Source organism: Hylobates moloch, unplaced genomic scaffold (assembly GCF_009828535.3).
Source record: "Hylobates moloch isolate HMO894 unplaced genomic scaffold, HMol_V3 SCAFFOLD_1, whole genome shotgun sequence".
Lineage (NCBI taxonomy): Eukaryota > Metazoa > Chordata > Mammalia > Primates > Hylobatidae > Hylobates > Hylobates moloch.
This window is the reverse complement of record NW_026652276.1, coordinates 94811818-94827967: the sequence shown is the minus strand read 5'-3', so window position 1 is coordinate 94827967 and position 16150 is coordinate 94811818. Positions and strand designations below refer to the sequence as shown.

The window sequence follows — 16150 nt, the reverse complement described above, 5'->3', positions numbered from 1 at the left end:
TGGATGGGGACCCCTGTTGCTAATATTGTTTGGGAGACGATGTTTAACATTTTCCTGTTGTTCATCTAGGGTATGGGCATTGCTTCATTAAACAAAGTGCTGTTGAAGATGAGGTCTGAGGATGGAAGGGAAGCTTCCCTTCAGCCTCCGATGATGTGCCTTTCCTTGCAGACCTAGCTCTGTTGGTGTTTTGGTTTTTGGCCTCTCCCTCTCCCCCATCTTCTGGAGAGAAGGGAAGCTGCCCCGTGTCCACCCCCTGCTCTGGGCTGTGGAGAGAACAAACCCCCCAACTCCTACGATGTGTTCCCACATTTTATTAAGAGCCAACATCTAAGTCTTCCTCAATATGGCAACATACTTTGGAGATTAAAGCAATCAAAAACAACAGGCAGGAGAACTACGTTGGGCTCAGGGCTGCTGGGAAGGCCTCATTCCTCTGGGGTGCCATTTCCTCTTGTCTAGCTTTTATGTGCTTGTAGTTGAACTTGACGCCCAAGCACAAAGGTTTAAAGAGGTTGCCAGAATTGCTTTCCTAGACAGCTGGCCGGAAACCACTGCTGCCTCCGGCCAGTGCCAACCAGGCTGCCCAAAGACAACACCAATCAGAAGACCCACCTTGGCTCTGTGGGTCTAAACCAGGGCCAGGCTGTTAGAGCGGCTTGCCCATGTGAAAAAGCAGCACAGAGGCTTTGGGGAGGCAGCCTGGAGCGCCCCAGGGCTGGCACGCCTGCCTTGCACACCTGCCTGCCTCGCTCCTGCTGGGCAGGCCCTGGCTGGTGAGCATCGTTCATTTCCACCTGCAGGATGCAGCGGGCTTCTGCTCACTGAACTGACCGTCTAAGATCTTCCGCTCGCCCAGGCCTTGCTCACTTGAGATCAATATCCAAGTTCAATGTCTTTATCATTAAGGAAATTAGAAAACACATTTTGGACATACATAAACAGCACCATGCCTGCAAGCTCATGGGGCTCACCATTAGCTCATTCATCACTGTAACAGCCCTGCCATGGAAGAAGGTATGAATTTTCATAACACGCCTGCAAAAATCATCTTTAAATGGACATTTAATTGGTCCAATAGTCATTAGGGGAGGCTAGCCCCCAGAATCTGATGACTGATCGACTTGGGCCCCAGCAGAACAGACAGGGGAATTTATTCAGGAGAAGGATGGGGGTGTTTTCATGGCAAAGACCCCAGATGCCCTGCACTCTCTAAGGAGGCCAGGCCTCAGGGATGGGATGTGGCGAGGTGCTTCCCGCCCCCTGGATAACCCAGCCCCGCATAATAATTCCTCACTCGATGCTCTCCTGTCATGGCCTGCTGCCTTTCTTTCTCCCCATCTCTAGACCCTCCAGTGACAATGGGCTTCTCACGTGTTACTGTGGCGGTTCTCAAAGCAGGGTTCCCAGGGGCCTCACATCTGGGACCTTGTGAGGAATGAGATTGGCGGGCCCCACCCTGGACCGACTGAATCAAGGGACTCACTCAGTGTCCAACTGTGACCAAGGGCAGAGCTGGGATGGGGAACCTGGTCTCTTCCAGGTGCCCCATGTTCTTTTATTGTCAGCCAATGTACTGGGGGCTCCAGAATGGGCCCAGGAAACAGAAGGTTCCCCAGCCAGGCCATGCGTCCGGAGTGGGGAGAAGCCACTGCACGAACGAGGGCCCCCAACCTGGGTTGTTTTGTGGTGGGCACGGCCAGTTGCACAGTGAGCCTGGCCCCCGTGCTGCCTCCCACCCACAAGCAGCTGTGACCACAGCTAACAGGCCAGGTCCAGCCAAGCTCCAATGCTTGGGCCCCAGCTCTCCAGGTGGAGCACCTGCGGGGTCTGCTGCTGGCAATGCAGCGGGCAGGACCATGTGAACTAGGGGTGCGCGAGTGAGCCAGGGGAGGCGACCGCATGGGAGGGCCTTGCCTTGTAGCCTTGGATGTTCCCATTCTGGCTCTCCGGGGGCGGTGGGTCCCACGTGACCTCCAGCTGGCTGGCCGTGAGCGGGGTCACCTGCACGTTCTGTGGGGCCATGGCCGGGGCTGAGGAAAGAGCAATGCAGAGAGAAGCTGAAATGTTCATTCAGAGCCGGCCCGGACCCTTGCCAACACACCCATGGGACTCGAGCATGCCCTAATTCCACTGGGAACCACATGAGAGATTCTGCCCTAGGCCGTCAGCCTGGCTTGGGAGGCCTTGGACAGTTATGTCCTGGGATCCGTGGCTCTGTGTCTCCCCAAGAGCTCTCAGCCCTTTTATGCCAGGGAAGACCGCAAATCCTTCCCATACGATGTTCTTAAATGCATACAATAAAATATATAGAATTGCACAGAAAAATGATTATACCAAGACACAATTAGCAGAGTATTTGAAACCAAAGGTATGAGATCGTAATTCACGTACTTCTGGGTTAATACCCGACCAGGCTTAGGGGCTGGTCTGATGGCTGCTGTGAGATCAAAGCATTGGTGGGTGAGGATGTTAACTTGAAGTCCCAGCAATGCCTGGGATGTGACAGGGTCACTGCAGCTCTATCGGCAAGGGAGTCACAGGACTCCTGACTGCTGTGGTTTTTGTCACGGATATTCCTGATTGAGATTAGAGAAAAAATCGCTAGCTGTGTTCCCATGACAGGTTCAGGCATCCCTGGCTATGACGCCCTGATCTAGATGAAGTTCGTCCAGATACACAGAGTTGTCCCTCTAAGAGGGACAGGAAGCTCCAATGTTTGAGAACATGGCTGCGCTTTGCTCTCTGAGGCCAGCTCTGGCTTCAGATTCTGAGGATCCAGTCTTCCCCTCCAGCCCCCTCACTCCCCCTGGGGACGAGCTCACTGGGGTGCTGTCTGCGTCCACAGGGCTGCATGGCACAGGCAAACCAAAGGACACATGAGGATGGTGTGGCCGCACCTCCGTGCCTCACCACACCGCCATTAGGGGTGTGGCCGCATCTCTGAGCCTCACCACACGGCCATTAGGGGTGTGGCCGCACCTCTGCACCTCACCACACAGCCATTAGGGAGTTGGGAGCACACGCCTGCATTCCAGAACGTCTCTGTCCTGTCTGCCCCGTGCCAGCTTCACACTATCTTTGAATTCCACACTATGCACTTTCTCTTGACGGCCTATTCTCTGCTACTCCCTCCTCCCACTGGGGCTCTCCCCGGCTGTCCATGAGCTGGGCCCTGGGGAGCTCCAGGGCAGCTGTGCAGGGGCCTGGCTCCCGGAGGCAGAGGCCAGCCGAGCACCCATCTCCGCCTGCCGCCGGGGCTGTGGCCCAGGAGTGCAGCCTTTTGACCAAGTGTCTTTAAGGACCATCAATGGAGATGATAAAACAGTCGCTGTCCAGGGGAGATGGCCCAGCACCCGGCTCTCTGGAGAGGCCTTCTTGGGAGAGACTGACCTCAGGACTCGCCCCTTCCCCATCACCCCCTCCCCACTTTCTGCTCTCTCCCCCCAACGCAGAATAAAATAGTAATTAACACCCACTCAGCCTGACACCAACTATTTATTTTGTTCTAACTGTGTGGTTTCCATATTATCACTGCCCACCCTGCCGTTAATGGAAATGTTAATAGCCCACACCAGGTTGTTGTGACAGATGCTCAGCCTCATTATCAGAAATTCTTATTTACCGCTCCATTAAACAACAGAATCACACAAAAAAACAATTCAATCAAAACTAACTGGAGGAATTTTAACAGCCACATTAATAATCCAAAACATAAATAAAGTTAATGTCTTTTGCATGTTTGCCATCGGCAACTCCACTGCAAAATTACTGTTGTACAATTAAAATGTGAAAGGCAAAATTGAGCGTGGCCATTATCCTGGCAATCGGTGAGACATCGCCCTCCCCCCGCGACACCCCCAGGGTTTCTTTCCAAAGATGGCCAAACTCAGCGCGCCCACGACAGCTCTGGACTTGGATACCCGCCTGTAGGAACTGGTGGAATCTGTGAGCTCCAGGTGACCCCCCACAAATTAACGGCCTGCATGCCCCTTTCTCTGGGGTGGACATGAGCAGGGCAAAGGCCCCTGGTCCTGTCTCAGGCAGCTGAGCTGCACTGCTGTGCCTACCAGCAACGCTACAGCAAGGCACTTCTGGACCGTAAAATTACTGCAGGCAACGAAGCATTTTTTGTTGACACCAGCAGGGAAGAGAGAAATGTATGTCAACACTGAGCAAAGCACGTCGGTTTGGAGACTTATTTTTTGCTCCTGAAAGCCGCTGGGTCTCCACCCTGACAGGAGAACCTGACTTTCAGGAAGGCTCTGCTATTGACAAGCCCCGGTGCAACTCTCATTCTCCGTAAAGCGTGTGCAATTTGGGAGCCATGGAGCATCTGACTGTTGTTCGTTTTTTGTTTTCCCACCTTAGCATTTGTGGTGTAAGGATGACATACATACCAGGTTGGAAACTTTAAAAAAAAAATACATGAAATTATTTTTAAAAAGCATTTTAGACCGGCAATTGCTGGTGTCTGCGGCTAGGGAGATTGCCTGCAACCGGCATTTAAAGGGTAAGGTGCAAGCTGGGGTTTTCTCTGGGGTCTCATGCTAAGGCTGTGATGCCATCGCAGAGCTGAGTGACTCAGGTCCTTGGTGTGATGGGTCCTGTACCCTCGCCAGGGGGCCTCTGCGGCCTTGGAGAGGGATCTTGCCGAGGCAATGAGAGACAAGCTTTCAGAACCTCTGGAGGGACCCTCACCTGACAGCCATCGTGGAATTCCTGACATTTCTGAAATGTTCTGGAATTCTGGCTGGTTGCGTGGATGGCCTTGCATGGTTGGGCACTGGGGGCTGAGCTGGGTTATGGCGTGGCTCTCCCGGGGCCTCCTGCCTCTGTGGGAAGGGGTGGGCTGGACGCTACAGCCAAGCCCCAAACAGCAGCAAGGACAGCGTTCTGTCGCCTCGCCCAACCTCCCTGGGCTCGCCGTCCCTAAGTGGCCAGTGAGCTTCAGCTGGATCAAAAGCAGCCGCTGGGACACAGTGGCTGCCCTGACTTAGTCTTAATTTGCTGGTGGGTGGAGAGCACCAGCAGCTCACGGTTCTAATTCCATGTCCCACCATACCCAGGGTAAACCTGGGCCCTGCACAGCAGGCCTGGGCTGCAGCCCCCTCACCTCAGGGTTTAGGAACCTCTGCTGCAAGGTGAGGCAGCTGGACAGGCACCGGTGTGGCTCAAATCTCAGGAGAAAAAACAAAACAAAATGGCTCTACATGGCATTTGGTGGAGCAGTGGAGGCTTCAGAGAGTGAGGGAAAGGTTTCAGAGCTGTAGGAATTAACTCTGCAGGAAGAATGATGCTCATTCATTCAGCCTCATTCAAAACATTCACCATCATTCAAAACATTCAAAACATTCACTCATTCAAAACATTCACCATCCACCAAGCAGAAGGTCATCCATCTGATCTGCAGACAGCGACACGGCCCTAGGACTGGCGGTCACTCCAACTGAGGGAGGACTGCACATTTTCCCCTCTGGCCTCACGTGACCAAACAACTCACTTTCTGGAGAGTCACATGGCCTGCAACCTTCTCTTCCAGCAGCCTTGAAGCTGGCCAGTCACACGGGGGCTGCTCCCCTAGCCAGAGTCTTGGGACGAAAACAGCAGGTAGCAGAAGAGACGATGCCGGCCCTCGGAGGGCGGCAGCGGGAGGGACCAGCACCACTGGTGGGACCAGCCCTTGGAGGCTGTTTGTTATCCCAACCTAACGCTGCCAACATCTTCCTGAATATTAATCAGGGTCTAGGCCTCGGGCTGAGGGATAGGTGGACACCAGATGTGAAAGACAAGTTTCATCAGAGAGGGACACACATCACAATAATCACGGTGCCAGGCAGAGTTTGGGGACAGGGTCGGGGCCCAGAGAGCATGTCCAGCTAGGGATGTGGATGTTTCCTGGAAAGCAGAACATCTGGCTGATCCTTAAATAACAGGGATGATTTGAGATGTGACAGTGGGCCAGGGAGCAAGGGCACTGCTGACTATAGAGACGGAAGGAGAAAGAGTAGAGGGGTGGGAACACGGGGTGCATGTTAGGTTCACACCAGACAGGTGGTCATCCTACTGCTAGAGCCACCCTGTGCCACGCCAGGTGTCTACTCTTGTCAGAACCACCCTGTGCCATGCTAGGCATCTGCTGTTGCCAAAGCCACCCCGTGCCATGCTGGGTGTCTGCTGTCACTAGAGCCACCCTGTGCCATGCCAGGCACCTCCTGTCACCGGAGCCGCCCTGTGCCATGCCGGGCACCTGCTGTGGCTAGAGCAGTATTGGACCAGGATAGACCATGTCAGATTTCTACTTTCAGTTTCTGTAGCCCATTGACTGACTGGGCAAAGCAAGGTTTTAATGGATAATTTGAGAATCAACGTTAATGTTTTAATATAATAATTGTTTCTTTATATGATTTTTAAAAAATTGTATATTCCTCAGTTTGCTTTAATGACATTTTCCTGGTGAGATTCTCCTTCTGATTTCCTGTGGAACTGGAATAGAATAGAAATAGAATTCTCTGATCTAATTTACCTTCTTGGCAAATCTTGCTAGCAATCTGCTCCCCTGAGCAGGGGGACCTGGAGACAGGCTCCGTTCTGGGTGATCCTGCACCTTGGGAGGCCTTCTCAATGAATCAGGAGGTTTAAAGGGATCATCCTGCTTCTACTCAGGTGGGGACAAGTGAGAGTTGGAGACAGAGAGCAATGACTCAAGGCAGAAGTACAAGAAAGACAGGGGCAGAGCCTGAGCGGGCAACCCAGGAAACGCAGAGCCCTGTGTCTGCGCAAGTGCATAGCCCTAGGAACAAAGGACATGGTGCCTGATGCACCCCAGCCATCGGAGCAGCCATCTGCCCTGCCCACCAGGAGCTTCAGGTCCCTACATGAGCTGAGGGACGTAAGGGCTTTATTGCCACTATTCAACTCTGCCTTCCTATGGCAAAAGCAGCCTCCAACAATCTGTAATGCATGGGCGTAGCAATGTCCCAATAAAACTTTATTTACAAGAACAGGTAATGGGCTGGATTTGGCCCCTGAGCTGTTTGCAGATTCACCTCCTGGTACTTATGCCCTTGGGAATCTCCTTCCTTTGAATGTGGGCTGAATACGTGGCTTGCTTCTAAGGAGTAGAATGTGGCACTGCTGTGACTCAGCAACAAGTGCCTGTGCTATCTCTCCTGCTCACCCGCTCTTGTGGTCTGGCCAGCCTATGCTAAGGAAGCCAGCTGCCATGTTGTGAGAGGCCCCATGGAGAGGCCCTTCATGGCAAGGAACTCAAGTCCAACAGTCCACGAAGAATGGAATCCCACTAGCAACTGCATGGGTGAGCCTGGAAATGCATCCTTCCCCGGTCGAACTTTCAGAAACCACAGGCCTGGTTGACACTGTGCCAGAGACCCTGAGGCAGAGGACCTACCTAAGTTGTGCCCAGATTTCCAGCCCACAGAAACCAAGTAGGAGATGTGTGTTGTTTTAGGTTGCTATGCTGGGATCATTTGTTAACGTGGTAACAGATGACTGATACATCCCAGCTGTAGCTCCAGCTCCTCTAGGAAGGTGCCGGCATCAGTCAAGCCTCTGCACATTTTGAGGTCTCCAAGACTGCCTGGAGTTTGGTGCAGCCCTTGCCATGAATGTTGGATTTCATGGTGTGGGTGTGCAGGTGATAACCCACTGTCAGGGTCCACATGTCTTTACAGACAGCCAGACCCGGCTCTGGGCGGGGCACTATAGGTACACAGAAGAAATCTAAGAGATGCTCCTGGCCTTTATTTGTGGGGGCGGGGCGGGATGGAGTCTCACTCTGTTGCAGAGGCTGGAGTGCAATGGCACAGTCTCGGCTCACTTCAACCTCCGCCTGCTGGGTTCAAGCTATTCTCCTGCCTCAGCCTCCTGAGTAGCTGGGATTACAGGCGCCTGCCACCACAACCGGCTAATTTTTGTATTTTTAGTAGAGATGGGGTTTTTATTGGCAGGTGTGTCAGTGAGGATGACAGAATTGTAGAATTGTGCATGGGTTAATTTGAGTGGTTCGCTGAGTACAGGTGCCTCAAGAACACAGAAGAGGAGGAGTTGCTGTGTGCTCTAAGTTCCAACTGAGCACAGGGATGTCTGGAGAGAAAGGCAGAGCACTCCAGGTGAGGCATTGAAAGCAGCACAGGTGTGGCGGCTGGGGCAGGGGACACACTCCTTCCATAGCCCTGGGGGATGGCCTTAGTCTGCTCTGCTATGACACGGCAGCTGCAATCCTAACAAACCGAGTGGCTTTAAAGACTGTGTTTTAAAAGCAGTTGTTTCCATAGGAAAAGGAGGATGAGGCCAGAGAGCTTCAGACTCATGATAACATATTTGTCCTATAGATATTTGCATTTTAAAGGTTAGCTCTGAACCCTCAATACTGCTGGACAACTCTGGCGTTTGATTTCGTCCAGTAATGATCTTTGCTTCCCATCATCAGGAAATAGTGCTTCCACTTTCTTATCAGCTCAATAGCCATCATCACCCACTGTTATGATAAACAAAGTTAAAAGCTGCTCGAGCCAACCGGCTCTGCAGCTTGCGGACTGTTTGCTTCCTGGCCTGTAGAGTGAGTCCCCATCACAGGAAGATCCGGGTCGTCACAGATCATGACGGCATCACAACCGGTGGTGTTCCTCCATGGTGCAATCCACAGCCCCTAACTCATTAACTGCATTATATGCAGTTTGTACACGCAAAATTCAACCTGTTGGAGAAAGACTGTATTCTCCTTTTAGAAAACTGAGGCCGGGTACGCTGGCTCACACCTGTAATCCCAGCACTTTGGGAGGCCGAGGAGGGTGGATCACCTGAAGTCAGGAGTTCGAGACCAGCCTGGCCAACATGGTGAAACCCCGTCTCTACTAAAAACACAAAAATTAGCCAGGCATGGTGGTGTGTGCCTGTAATTTCAGCTACTCTGGAGGCTGAGGCAGGAGAATGGCAGGAACCAGGGAGGCGGAGGTTGCAGTGAGCCGAGATCACGCCACTGCACTCCAGCCTGGGTGACAGAGCAAGACCCTGTCTCAAAGAAAAAAAAAAAAAAAAGAAAGAAAAAGAAAAAGAAAGCTGAGGCTTCGAGGGGTTAAGTCAGAGGCCTCAGAATGAGCTCGATATGAACTTGGATGTGCCTAACCCTAAGGTCCAAGCTGCTTCTCTAAGGTGGGAGTTGTACAACTTTAGGTAAAGGCCCAGATAGTAAGGATGTTAAGCTTTGAGGGATGTAAGGGCTTTGTTGCAACTATTCAACTCCACCTTCTATGGCAAAAGCAGCCTCCAACAACATGCATGGGTGTGGCGGTGTTCCAATAAAACTTTATTTACAAGAACAGGTAATGGGCTAGGCTTGGCCCCTGAGCTGTTTGCAGATCCTGCTCTGAGGCAGAGGAAGGAAGCGCAGGAGGGCTGGGATGAGAGCAGAGGCCTTGACTGTGAGCTGGTGCGTCAAGTGCAAAGAGCCCTGGGGCAGAATTCAAGGCACCTGGCCCAGGTGTCCCAGCCAACACCCTTGCGACTTTGTCCCAATTCTTTAACCCCAGAGCTGTCAGGAGTGCAGTGGGAACTGGCAGTAGGTTCTGGCCACTCTGGGACCCCTGTGAGGGGCAAATGAGGGGTGTGTGATGGGTTTGGGCCGCTAGCAGTAGGTGGCGCTTCTGTGACACCCTGCAGGTAACAGGAGTTACAGGACATTTCTGCAGAGGCAGGTGACATGACATGAGAGGCCCTATGGGGCAAGTAAGGCCAGGAGGGCACAGGCTGGCTTCACGCCGAGTGCCCACGTCCTGAAGCCCTCTGTCTCAGTGCTGATTTGATTCCACAGGGCCTCGCTGCCTTAGATGCAGTGGTCAGGCCTGTGCGTCCTGGTCCCACTGATCGGCTGAGCATTCCTGGAGGACCCTCTGAAACCATCTGCACTTTGCTTTTTCTCACCTGAGAAATGAGAGTAACCTTTAAGCCCTGCCTCTGCTTGAGTGTGGCAAGCACCTGTCGTCTATGACAAAGGAGACCACCGCAAGCAGTGGGTGGGGGTCTCCCTGAGATTCTTACAGTCCTCCCACATCCGAAGGCCAGGAGCGCCTGCGCCAGACACAGACACCAGGTGATCTCTGGTCCTCGAGGGGAAGGTCAAAGGAACACTGTTTACAAGACCCAGGAGCAAACGAGGGTGGGAGAAACAGGCCAGACCAGCAAAGAGCTGCAGGACAGTGAGCCTGACACCAGGCATTCCGCTCCCCTGTACACCATCGCAGAAGCTGCAGATGGGGTTTTACAGCCTCACACGAGTCTGGCCCAGCTGGCTGTTAGGCCTTGACCACGAAGTATCCATTCTTTTTCTCCTTGCGGGAGAATGTTTTCAAATAACTTTTTTTTTCTGAGATGGGGTCTTGCTCTGTCTCCCAGACTGGAGTGCAGTGGCATGATCACAGCTCACTGCAGCCTCGACCTTCTGGGCTCAAGCGATCCTCCCACCTCAGCCTCCCAAGTGGCTGGAACTAAAGGCATGCATTGCCATACTCATCGAGTTGTTTCTTTCTTTTTTTTTTTTTTTTCAGAGATGAGGTCTTGTTATATTGCTCAGGCTGGTCTCAAATCCTGAGCTCAAGCGACCCTCCCACCTTAGCCTCCCAAAGTGCTGGGATTATAGGCGTGAGCCACCACGGCCGGCCTGGAGAACTCTTAATGAGGGCAAAGTACTACCAGTCTCTGTCCTGGCCAGCCTGGGTCTCCTTGCTGCTCTAACCCCAGGTGGGAGAGGAGGCTAAGGTTTCATGTTTACCCATGTGGATTGCACAGCAGATCACTGGAGGCCACTCCCATTATTTCTGTTTAATAAGATGAAAAGTTAAATAGCATGCTCCAACAAGAAGCAAGGCTGGAGTTCAAGTCTAGACGGTCTCATTCCAGGGCCTGACTTTCCTAGCTATAGCTTTAGCATCTCTGGTCTTGTCCTAAAGAGTCCGGGGAAGGAGAGAGGCAGCCCTTGTTAGCCAAGAGTCAACATCCATCTGATAAATCCTCTCCGAACACTTCGCTAGGTACCGTGAGAAGCACTGGCTCATGAGGTAGGATCTGTGTGCCTGGGATGGCATCAGCCACTCGTCCTCACGTGGTGCATGGTCTAGAGCAGGCCACGGGCAGGTCAGCAGGCAATTCCAGCCCTCAGGGTGGGCTCTGTGCTGGGGATGAGCCCAGAGCACTGTGGGGGTGAGCAGCAGGGCTCCCCGGGCAGTGCCTGGGCCTAGAAGGGCTCCCCTGGCCAGGTGCATCCAGGCAGAGACTTGAACAGTGGAGAGAAGAGTTACGGCGTGGAGAGCAAGGGGCAGGGAGGGGCCAGCAGCTGAGGTGGAAGGGGCTGTGTGTTCAAAGGCCTGAGAGAGATGGCTCAGCACGTCCAGGTGACTGAATGGCTTTAGAGATCAGAGGTTTCTCTGGGAAGGTTTGAAAGCAGAGAATGAGACAGTCAAAGCTGTACATGAGAGAGATGGCTTTGGCTGTAGCTAGGGAGTGCACAGAGTGTGGGGACCCAGCTCGGAGGAGCTTCTGCAAGGACACAGGCTGCAGAGGGTGGTCTGAGCGAGGGCGAGGCCGCAACAGGGAGAAGAGTGACAGAGGCGGACCTGTTGGCAAGGGCCTGGAATCCACCAGTGGCAGTGACCAGGGAACCAAGCAAGCTGAGGCCTCAAGAGGTTAAGTCACATCCTCCATAATGAGCTAGATTCGAACCTGAATCTGCCTTGCTCTAAGGTCCATGATGCTTCTCTAAGCTTGGACTTAACGATACTTCCAGTAAAGGTCCAGAGAGTGAGGGTGGTAAGCTTTGAAGGACTGAAGGGCTTTACTGTAACTATTAAACTCTGCTTTCCTAGGGTAAAAGCAGCCTCTGACAGGATGTAATGAGTGGGTGTGGTGGAGAGACTTGAGCTGAGGCTAGGGTTTCTGTCATGGATTTTGGGGTGGGTAGAGGCACCCTTCCCAGGGCACATGTGAGCAGGCTTGTTGCCACTGTGGCTGCTGCTGCCAAGGGGCTGGGGAGGAGCAGTGATGGCTTTATCCCCAGACAGAGCTCCTGCAGCACTGCTTCGAGGGCCCTCTCTGGATCCCGTCCTCTCCGCAGCCCTGCAGGCAAGGAGCCTGAGCCCCAGGGAGGCGGAGTAATTTACCCAGGGTTATGGGGACAGAGCCAGGAGCCAGACCTAGGCATTCTGGCTTCTAAGTGCCTGCTCTTGGCTACTACACAGAAACTCAATTTTGGACAAGTTGGATCAAGGAACTTGTGGGTCCGCCCAGCAGAGATGCCAGGCAGACCATGGGAATCGCAGGCCTGGGTTCCCCAAGAGACTCCCAGGCGGGAGGGGACTCATTTGGGAGCTGTGGCTCCAGAGGCAGCTGAGGATGGAGAGTCATGTAGGGGAGGGACCGGGGGAAAGCTGAGCCCCAAGGAACCCCAGAGAGAAGCGGAGCTGCAGCAGCCAGGGCACAGTGCTCTGGAAACCAGGCAAGGAGTCAGCCTCAAATCGAAGGCCAGGGCAAGACTGGGGACGCGAGCACCCACTGGACACTGCAACAAGCAGTGCATCGCGTGACTATAAGAAATACGGTGCACCATTTCAGAGTTGCTAGAAAAGTAGGTTTTAAATGTTTTCACCACAAAAATATGATAGAATGTGATGTGATGCAGATGCTAATTAGCCTGATTTAATCATTCCACATGGTAAACATTACTTTGTGCTCCATAAATGTATATGATTATTATAAGCCAATTAAAAATACAAATTTATTTTTTCTAAAGCAGCTCATAGATTTGCATCATGGTTTCAATGGCAAAGGTTGGGGCTGACAAGTCTAGAAGGACAGAACCGTGGGCTGTCAGAGCAGAAAATTCCAGGGGAATTAAAATGCTGACTAGATAACCGATTACACTAAGTGATTATTATTAATTTTCCTAGGTGTAAGAATGACTTTGTAGTTATAGATGGTGATGGTTAATAGTGAGTGTCAACTTGATTGGACTGAAGGATTCAAAGCATTAATCCTGGGCGAGTCTGTGAGGGTGTTGCTAAAAGAGATTAACATTTGAGTCAGTGGGCTGGGAAAAGGAGACCCACCCTTAAGCTGGTGTGCACCACCTCATCAGCTGCTAGTTAATATTACGCAGGCAGAAAAAACGTGAAATGAGTGAGACTGGCCTAGCCTCCCAGCCTACATCTTTCTCCCATACTGGAAGCTTCCTGCCTTTGAATATCAGACTCCAAGTCGTTCAGTTTTCAGGCTCAGACTGGATCTTCTTGCTCCTCAAGCTTGCAGATAGCCTATTGTGGGAACTTATGATCATGTAAGGTAATACTTAATAAACTCCCATATATATGGGAGTATATATATATATATATACCTCCAATTAGTTCTGTCCCTCTAGGGAACCCTGACTAATACAGATTTTGGTACCAGGAGTGGTTCTAGAGAGACATAATATTCAGGATGGAGTCCTTCTGTTGGTTTTGGTGTTTCTGGAGTTGGCTGCTTAATATGATTAGATCCAAAAATGCTAAGGACTCCACTTCTAGTATTATGGAGAACGCTGATAGTCCTTGGCGTGAATTGTTTAGAGAGTTATGCAAAATAAATGCATTTGACACTCCTCATTCACTGCTCGTGAGAGGCAAGGGGTTTAGCGACTCTATACATAATACCTTTGACCATGTGTGGAGAACCAAGAAACATAATGAAGCTGGTTGGTTGCTCCTAAGTTCAGTGCACAAAGTGATGAAAGAAAATGATGAACTCAGGGATTCTGTCTCCTAGCTTCAGAAGCAGATACTGAGCCTCAAATCTGCTAAGATTGCCTTGAGTGAGAGTCTTCACTCCTGTAGAAAAAGAGCTGAAATTGTGGAAAAACAGACACAAGCTCTTACCATGTGAGTGGCTGACCTGCAAGTTAAGGTGCATGCACAGCCTTGCCAGGTGTCTACTATTAAAGTGAGGGGATTGACTGAAAAAGAATGGGACTCTGCAACTTGGAATGGGGATGTGTGGGAGGACCTTGGTGAAGCTGAGGACACTGAGCTTGTAAACTCTAATGAACTTTTTTTGCCAGAAGGAACAGCTTCCTCATCCCCAGTAGTGGCAACATCCCAGCCTATTGTTGGTCCTTGTGATCATGTAAGTTAATATTTAATGAACTCCCCTTTATATATATATATACACACACACATATTTTAATATATATACACATATTTTAATATATATATACACACATATTTTAATATATTTATATATACATATTTTAATATATTTATATATATATTTTAATATATTTATATATAAACGTTTTAATATATGTATATATAAATATTTTAATATATTTATATATTATATATAAATTTGTATATATAGCCTATTGGTTCTGTCCTTCTAGAGAATCCTAATACATATGTTAAAGAGTTATTATAGGGATATATAGTAAAAGTATTTGTGAATAAAATAATATGATGTTGCAAACCTCTATATATGATGTCTGAGAGCTGCTTGAGGATCACATGGGAGGGGCGTAGGTGGATGTTGGGATGAAACCAGACTGGCCATAGTGCCTTGTGGTTGAGCTGGGTGGTGAGTGCAGGAGTGTTCTCGACACCAGTGGGTCTTGGAGATATTGTGGGTTTGGTTCCAGATCATTGAAAAAGGGAGTCACGTACATGTTTTGGCTTCCCAGTGCATATAAAAGCTATGCTTCTACTATACCATAATCTGTTCAATGTGCAAAGCATTCCCTGAAAAAACATGGTACATACCTCAATTAAAAAATACTTTACTGGCCGGGTGCGGTGGCTCACACCTGTAACCCCAGCACTTCCGGAGGCCGAAGCGGGTGGATCACGAGTTCAGGAGATAGAGACCATCCTGGCTAACACAGTGAAACCCTGTCTCTACTAAAAATACAAGGAATTAGCTGGGCGTGGTGGCGGGCGCCTGTAGTCCCAGCTACTTGGGAGGCTGAAGCAGGAGAATGGTGTGAACCCGGGAGGCGGAGCTTGCAGTGAGCCAAGATAGTACCACTGCACTGCAGCCTGGGCGACAGAGCGAGACTCCGTCTCAATAAAAAACAAACAAACAAACAAACAATTTACTGCAAAAAAGATGCTGTCACAGAGACGCAAAGTGAGCACGTGCTGTTGGGAAAATGGCACTGACAGCAGGGCTGCCCCAAACCTTCCGTAACTGACACAGTATCTACGAAGCACACTAAGGCCGTCTGTGAGGAGTGTGATGCGCCTGCAGTTGTCTGTCTCCTTCTGTGTATGCTTGAGATTTCCCTAACTAGAAGTTAAACAACAGAAAAACAGGCAAAGAGGGGAAGAGTTCTCTCGGGGAGAGTGTGGCTGGAGAGGAGGAGCAGGGCGAGGGTTTGAGAGAGGCCTGGGGGTGGGGTGAGAAACTGCTGTCAAAGCCCTTTCAAATCTGCTGTTCTGGGTGCACTCTCAACAGTGGGTTGGGTGTGAACCCCACTTTTGTGCGGGATGCAGGGCCCTGGGAGGGGCGGTCTGCGTGGCCACACCTGTGGAGACGGCGCTTCCTTCCTCTGTGGGGATAGCCCAGCTTCTCCTGTGGTGCAGAGCCCACCTGCAGCCCCCTGTCCACCCTGAGCTCTGCCACTCACAGGAGACCCCAACCCTTGCAGGCTCAACCCCAGAGAAGGTCACAAAGGCCCAGGCTGGTGATCCTCCCTCTCCCTGGCAGAGCAGCTGAAGGGCAGGCTCACGCCTCGGGGAGCAGCTGAAGGGCAGGACAGTACCTGGGGGCTTTCTCGCTCCCTTCAGTGCCAGCAAGTTGCTGAGCCAAGTGGGTGCTGAAGAAAGAGGCCTCCACTGGCTGCCAGCGTGGCGACCTGGAGGGATCCCAGAGAAGCTGGCTCAGGAGTGAAACTCAGGATGGTGAGAGGTGACGGAGCCTTTCCAAATGCAGCAGTGGGCACCGAACGATGCTCCACAACCTTTGTCTACAGTGATGGAAATCAGGTGAGTAATAATATCATCCTGCCACCAAGGTCTCCTGGGCACCGGCATCTGCCGGGCTGTGCGTGTGATGCCTGAGCACGAACGGGAACCCCGGCCTGGGGGCCAGGAGGACACCCACTGTGACCGCC

General features: G+C 51.4%; 1 protein-coding gene across 5 annotated transcripts in view; it reads right to left on the bottom strand.

Annotated features, from left to right (window-relative positions):
• SDK1 (sidekick cell adhesion molecule 1) overlaps positions 1 to 16150 on the bottom strand; it is a 659503-nt gene that overhangs the window by 59321 nt on the left and 584032 nt on the right. For all 5 annotated transcript variants that reach the window (XM_058442285.1, XM_058442281.1, XM_058442284.1 and 2 more), the window contains one exon: positions 1918 to 2033. In XM_058442285.1, the coding sequence (XP_058298268.1) occupies positions 1918 to 2033 (116 nt within the window). The remainder of the gene's footprint in view (positions 1 to 1917; positions 2034 to 16150) is intronic.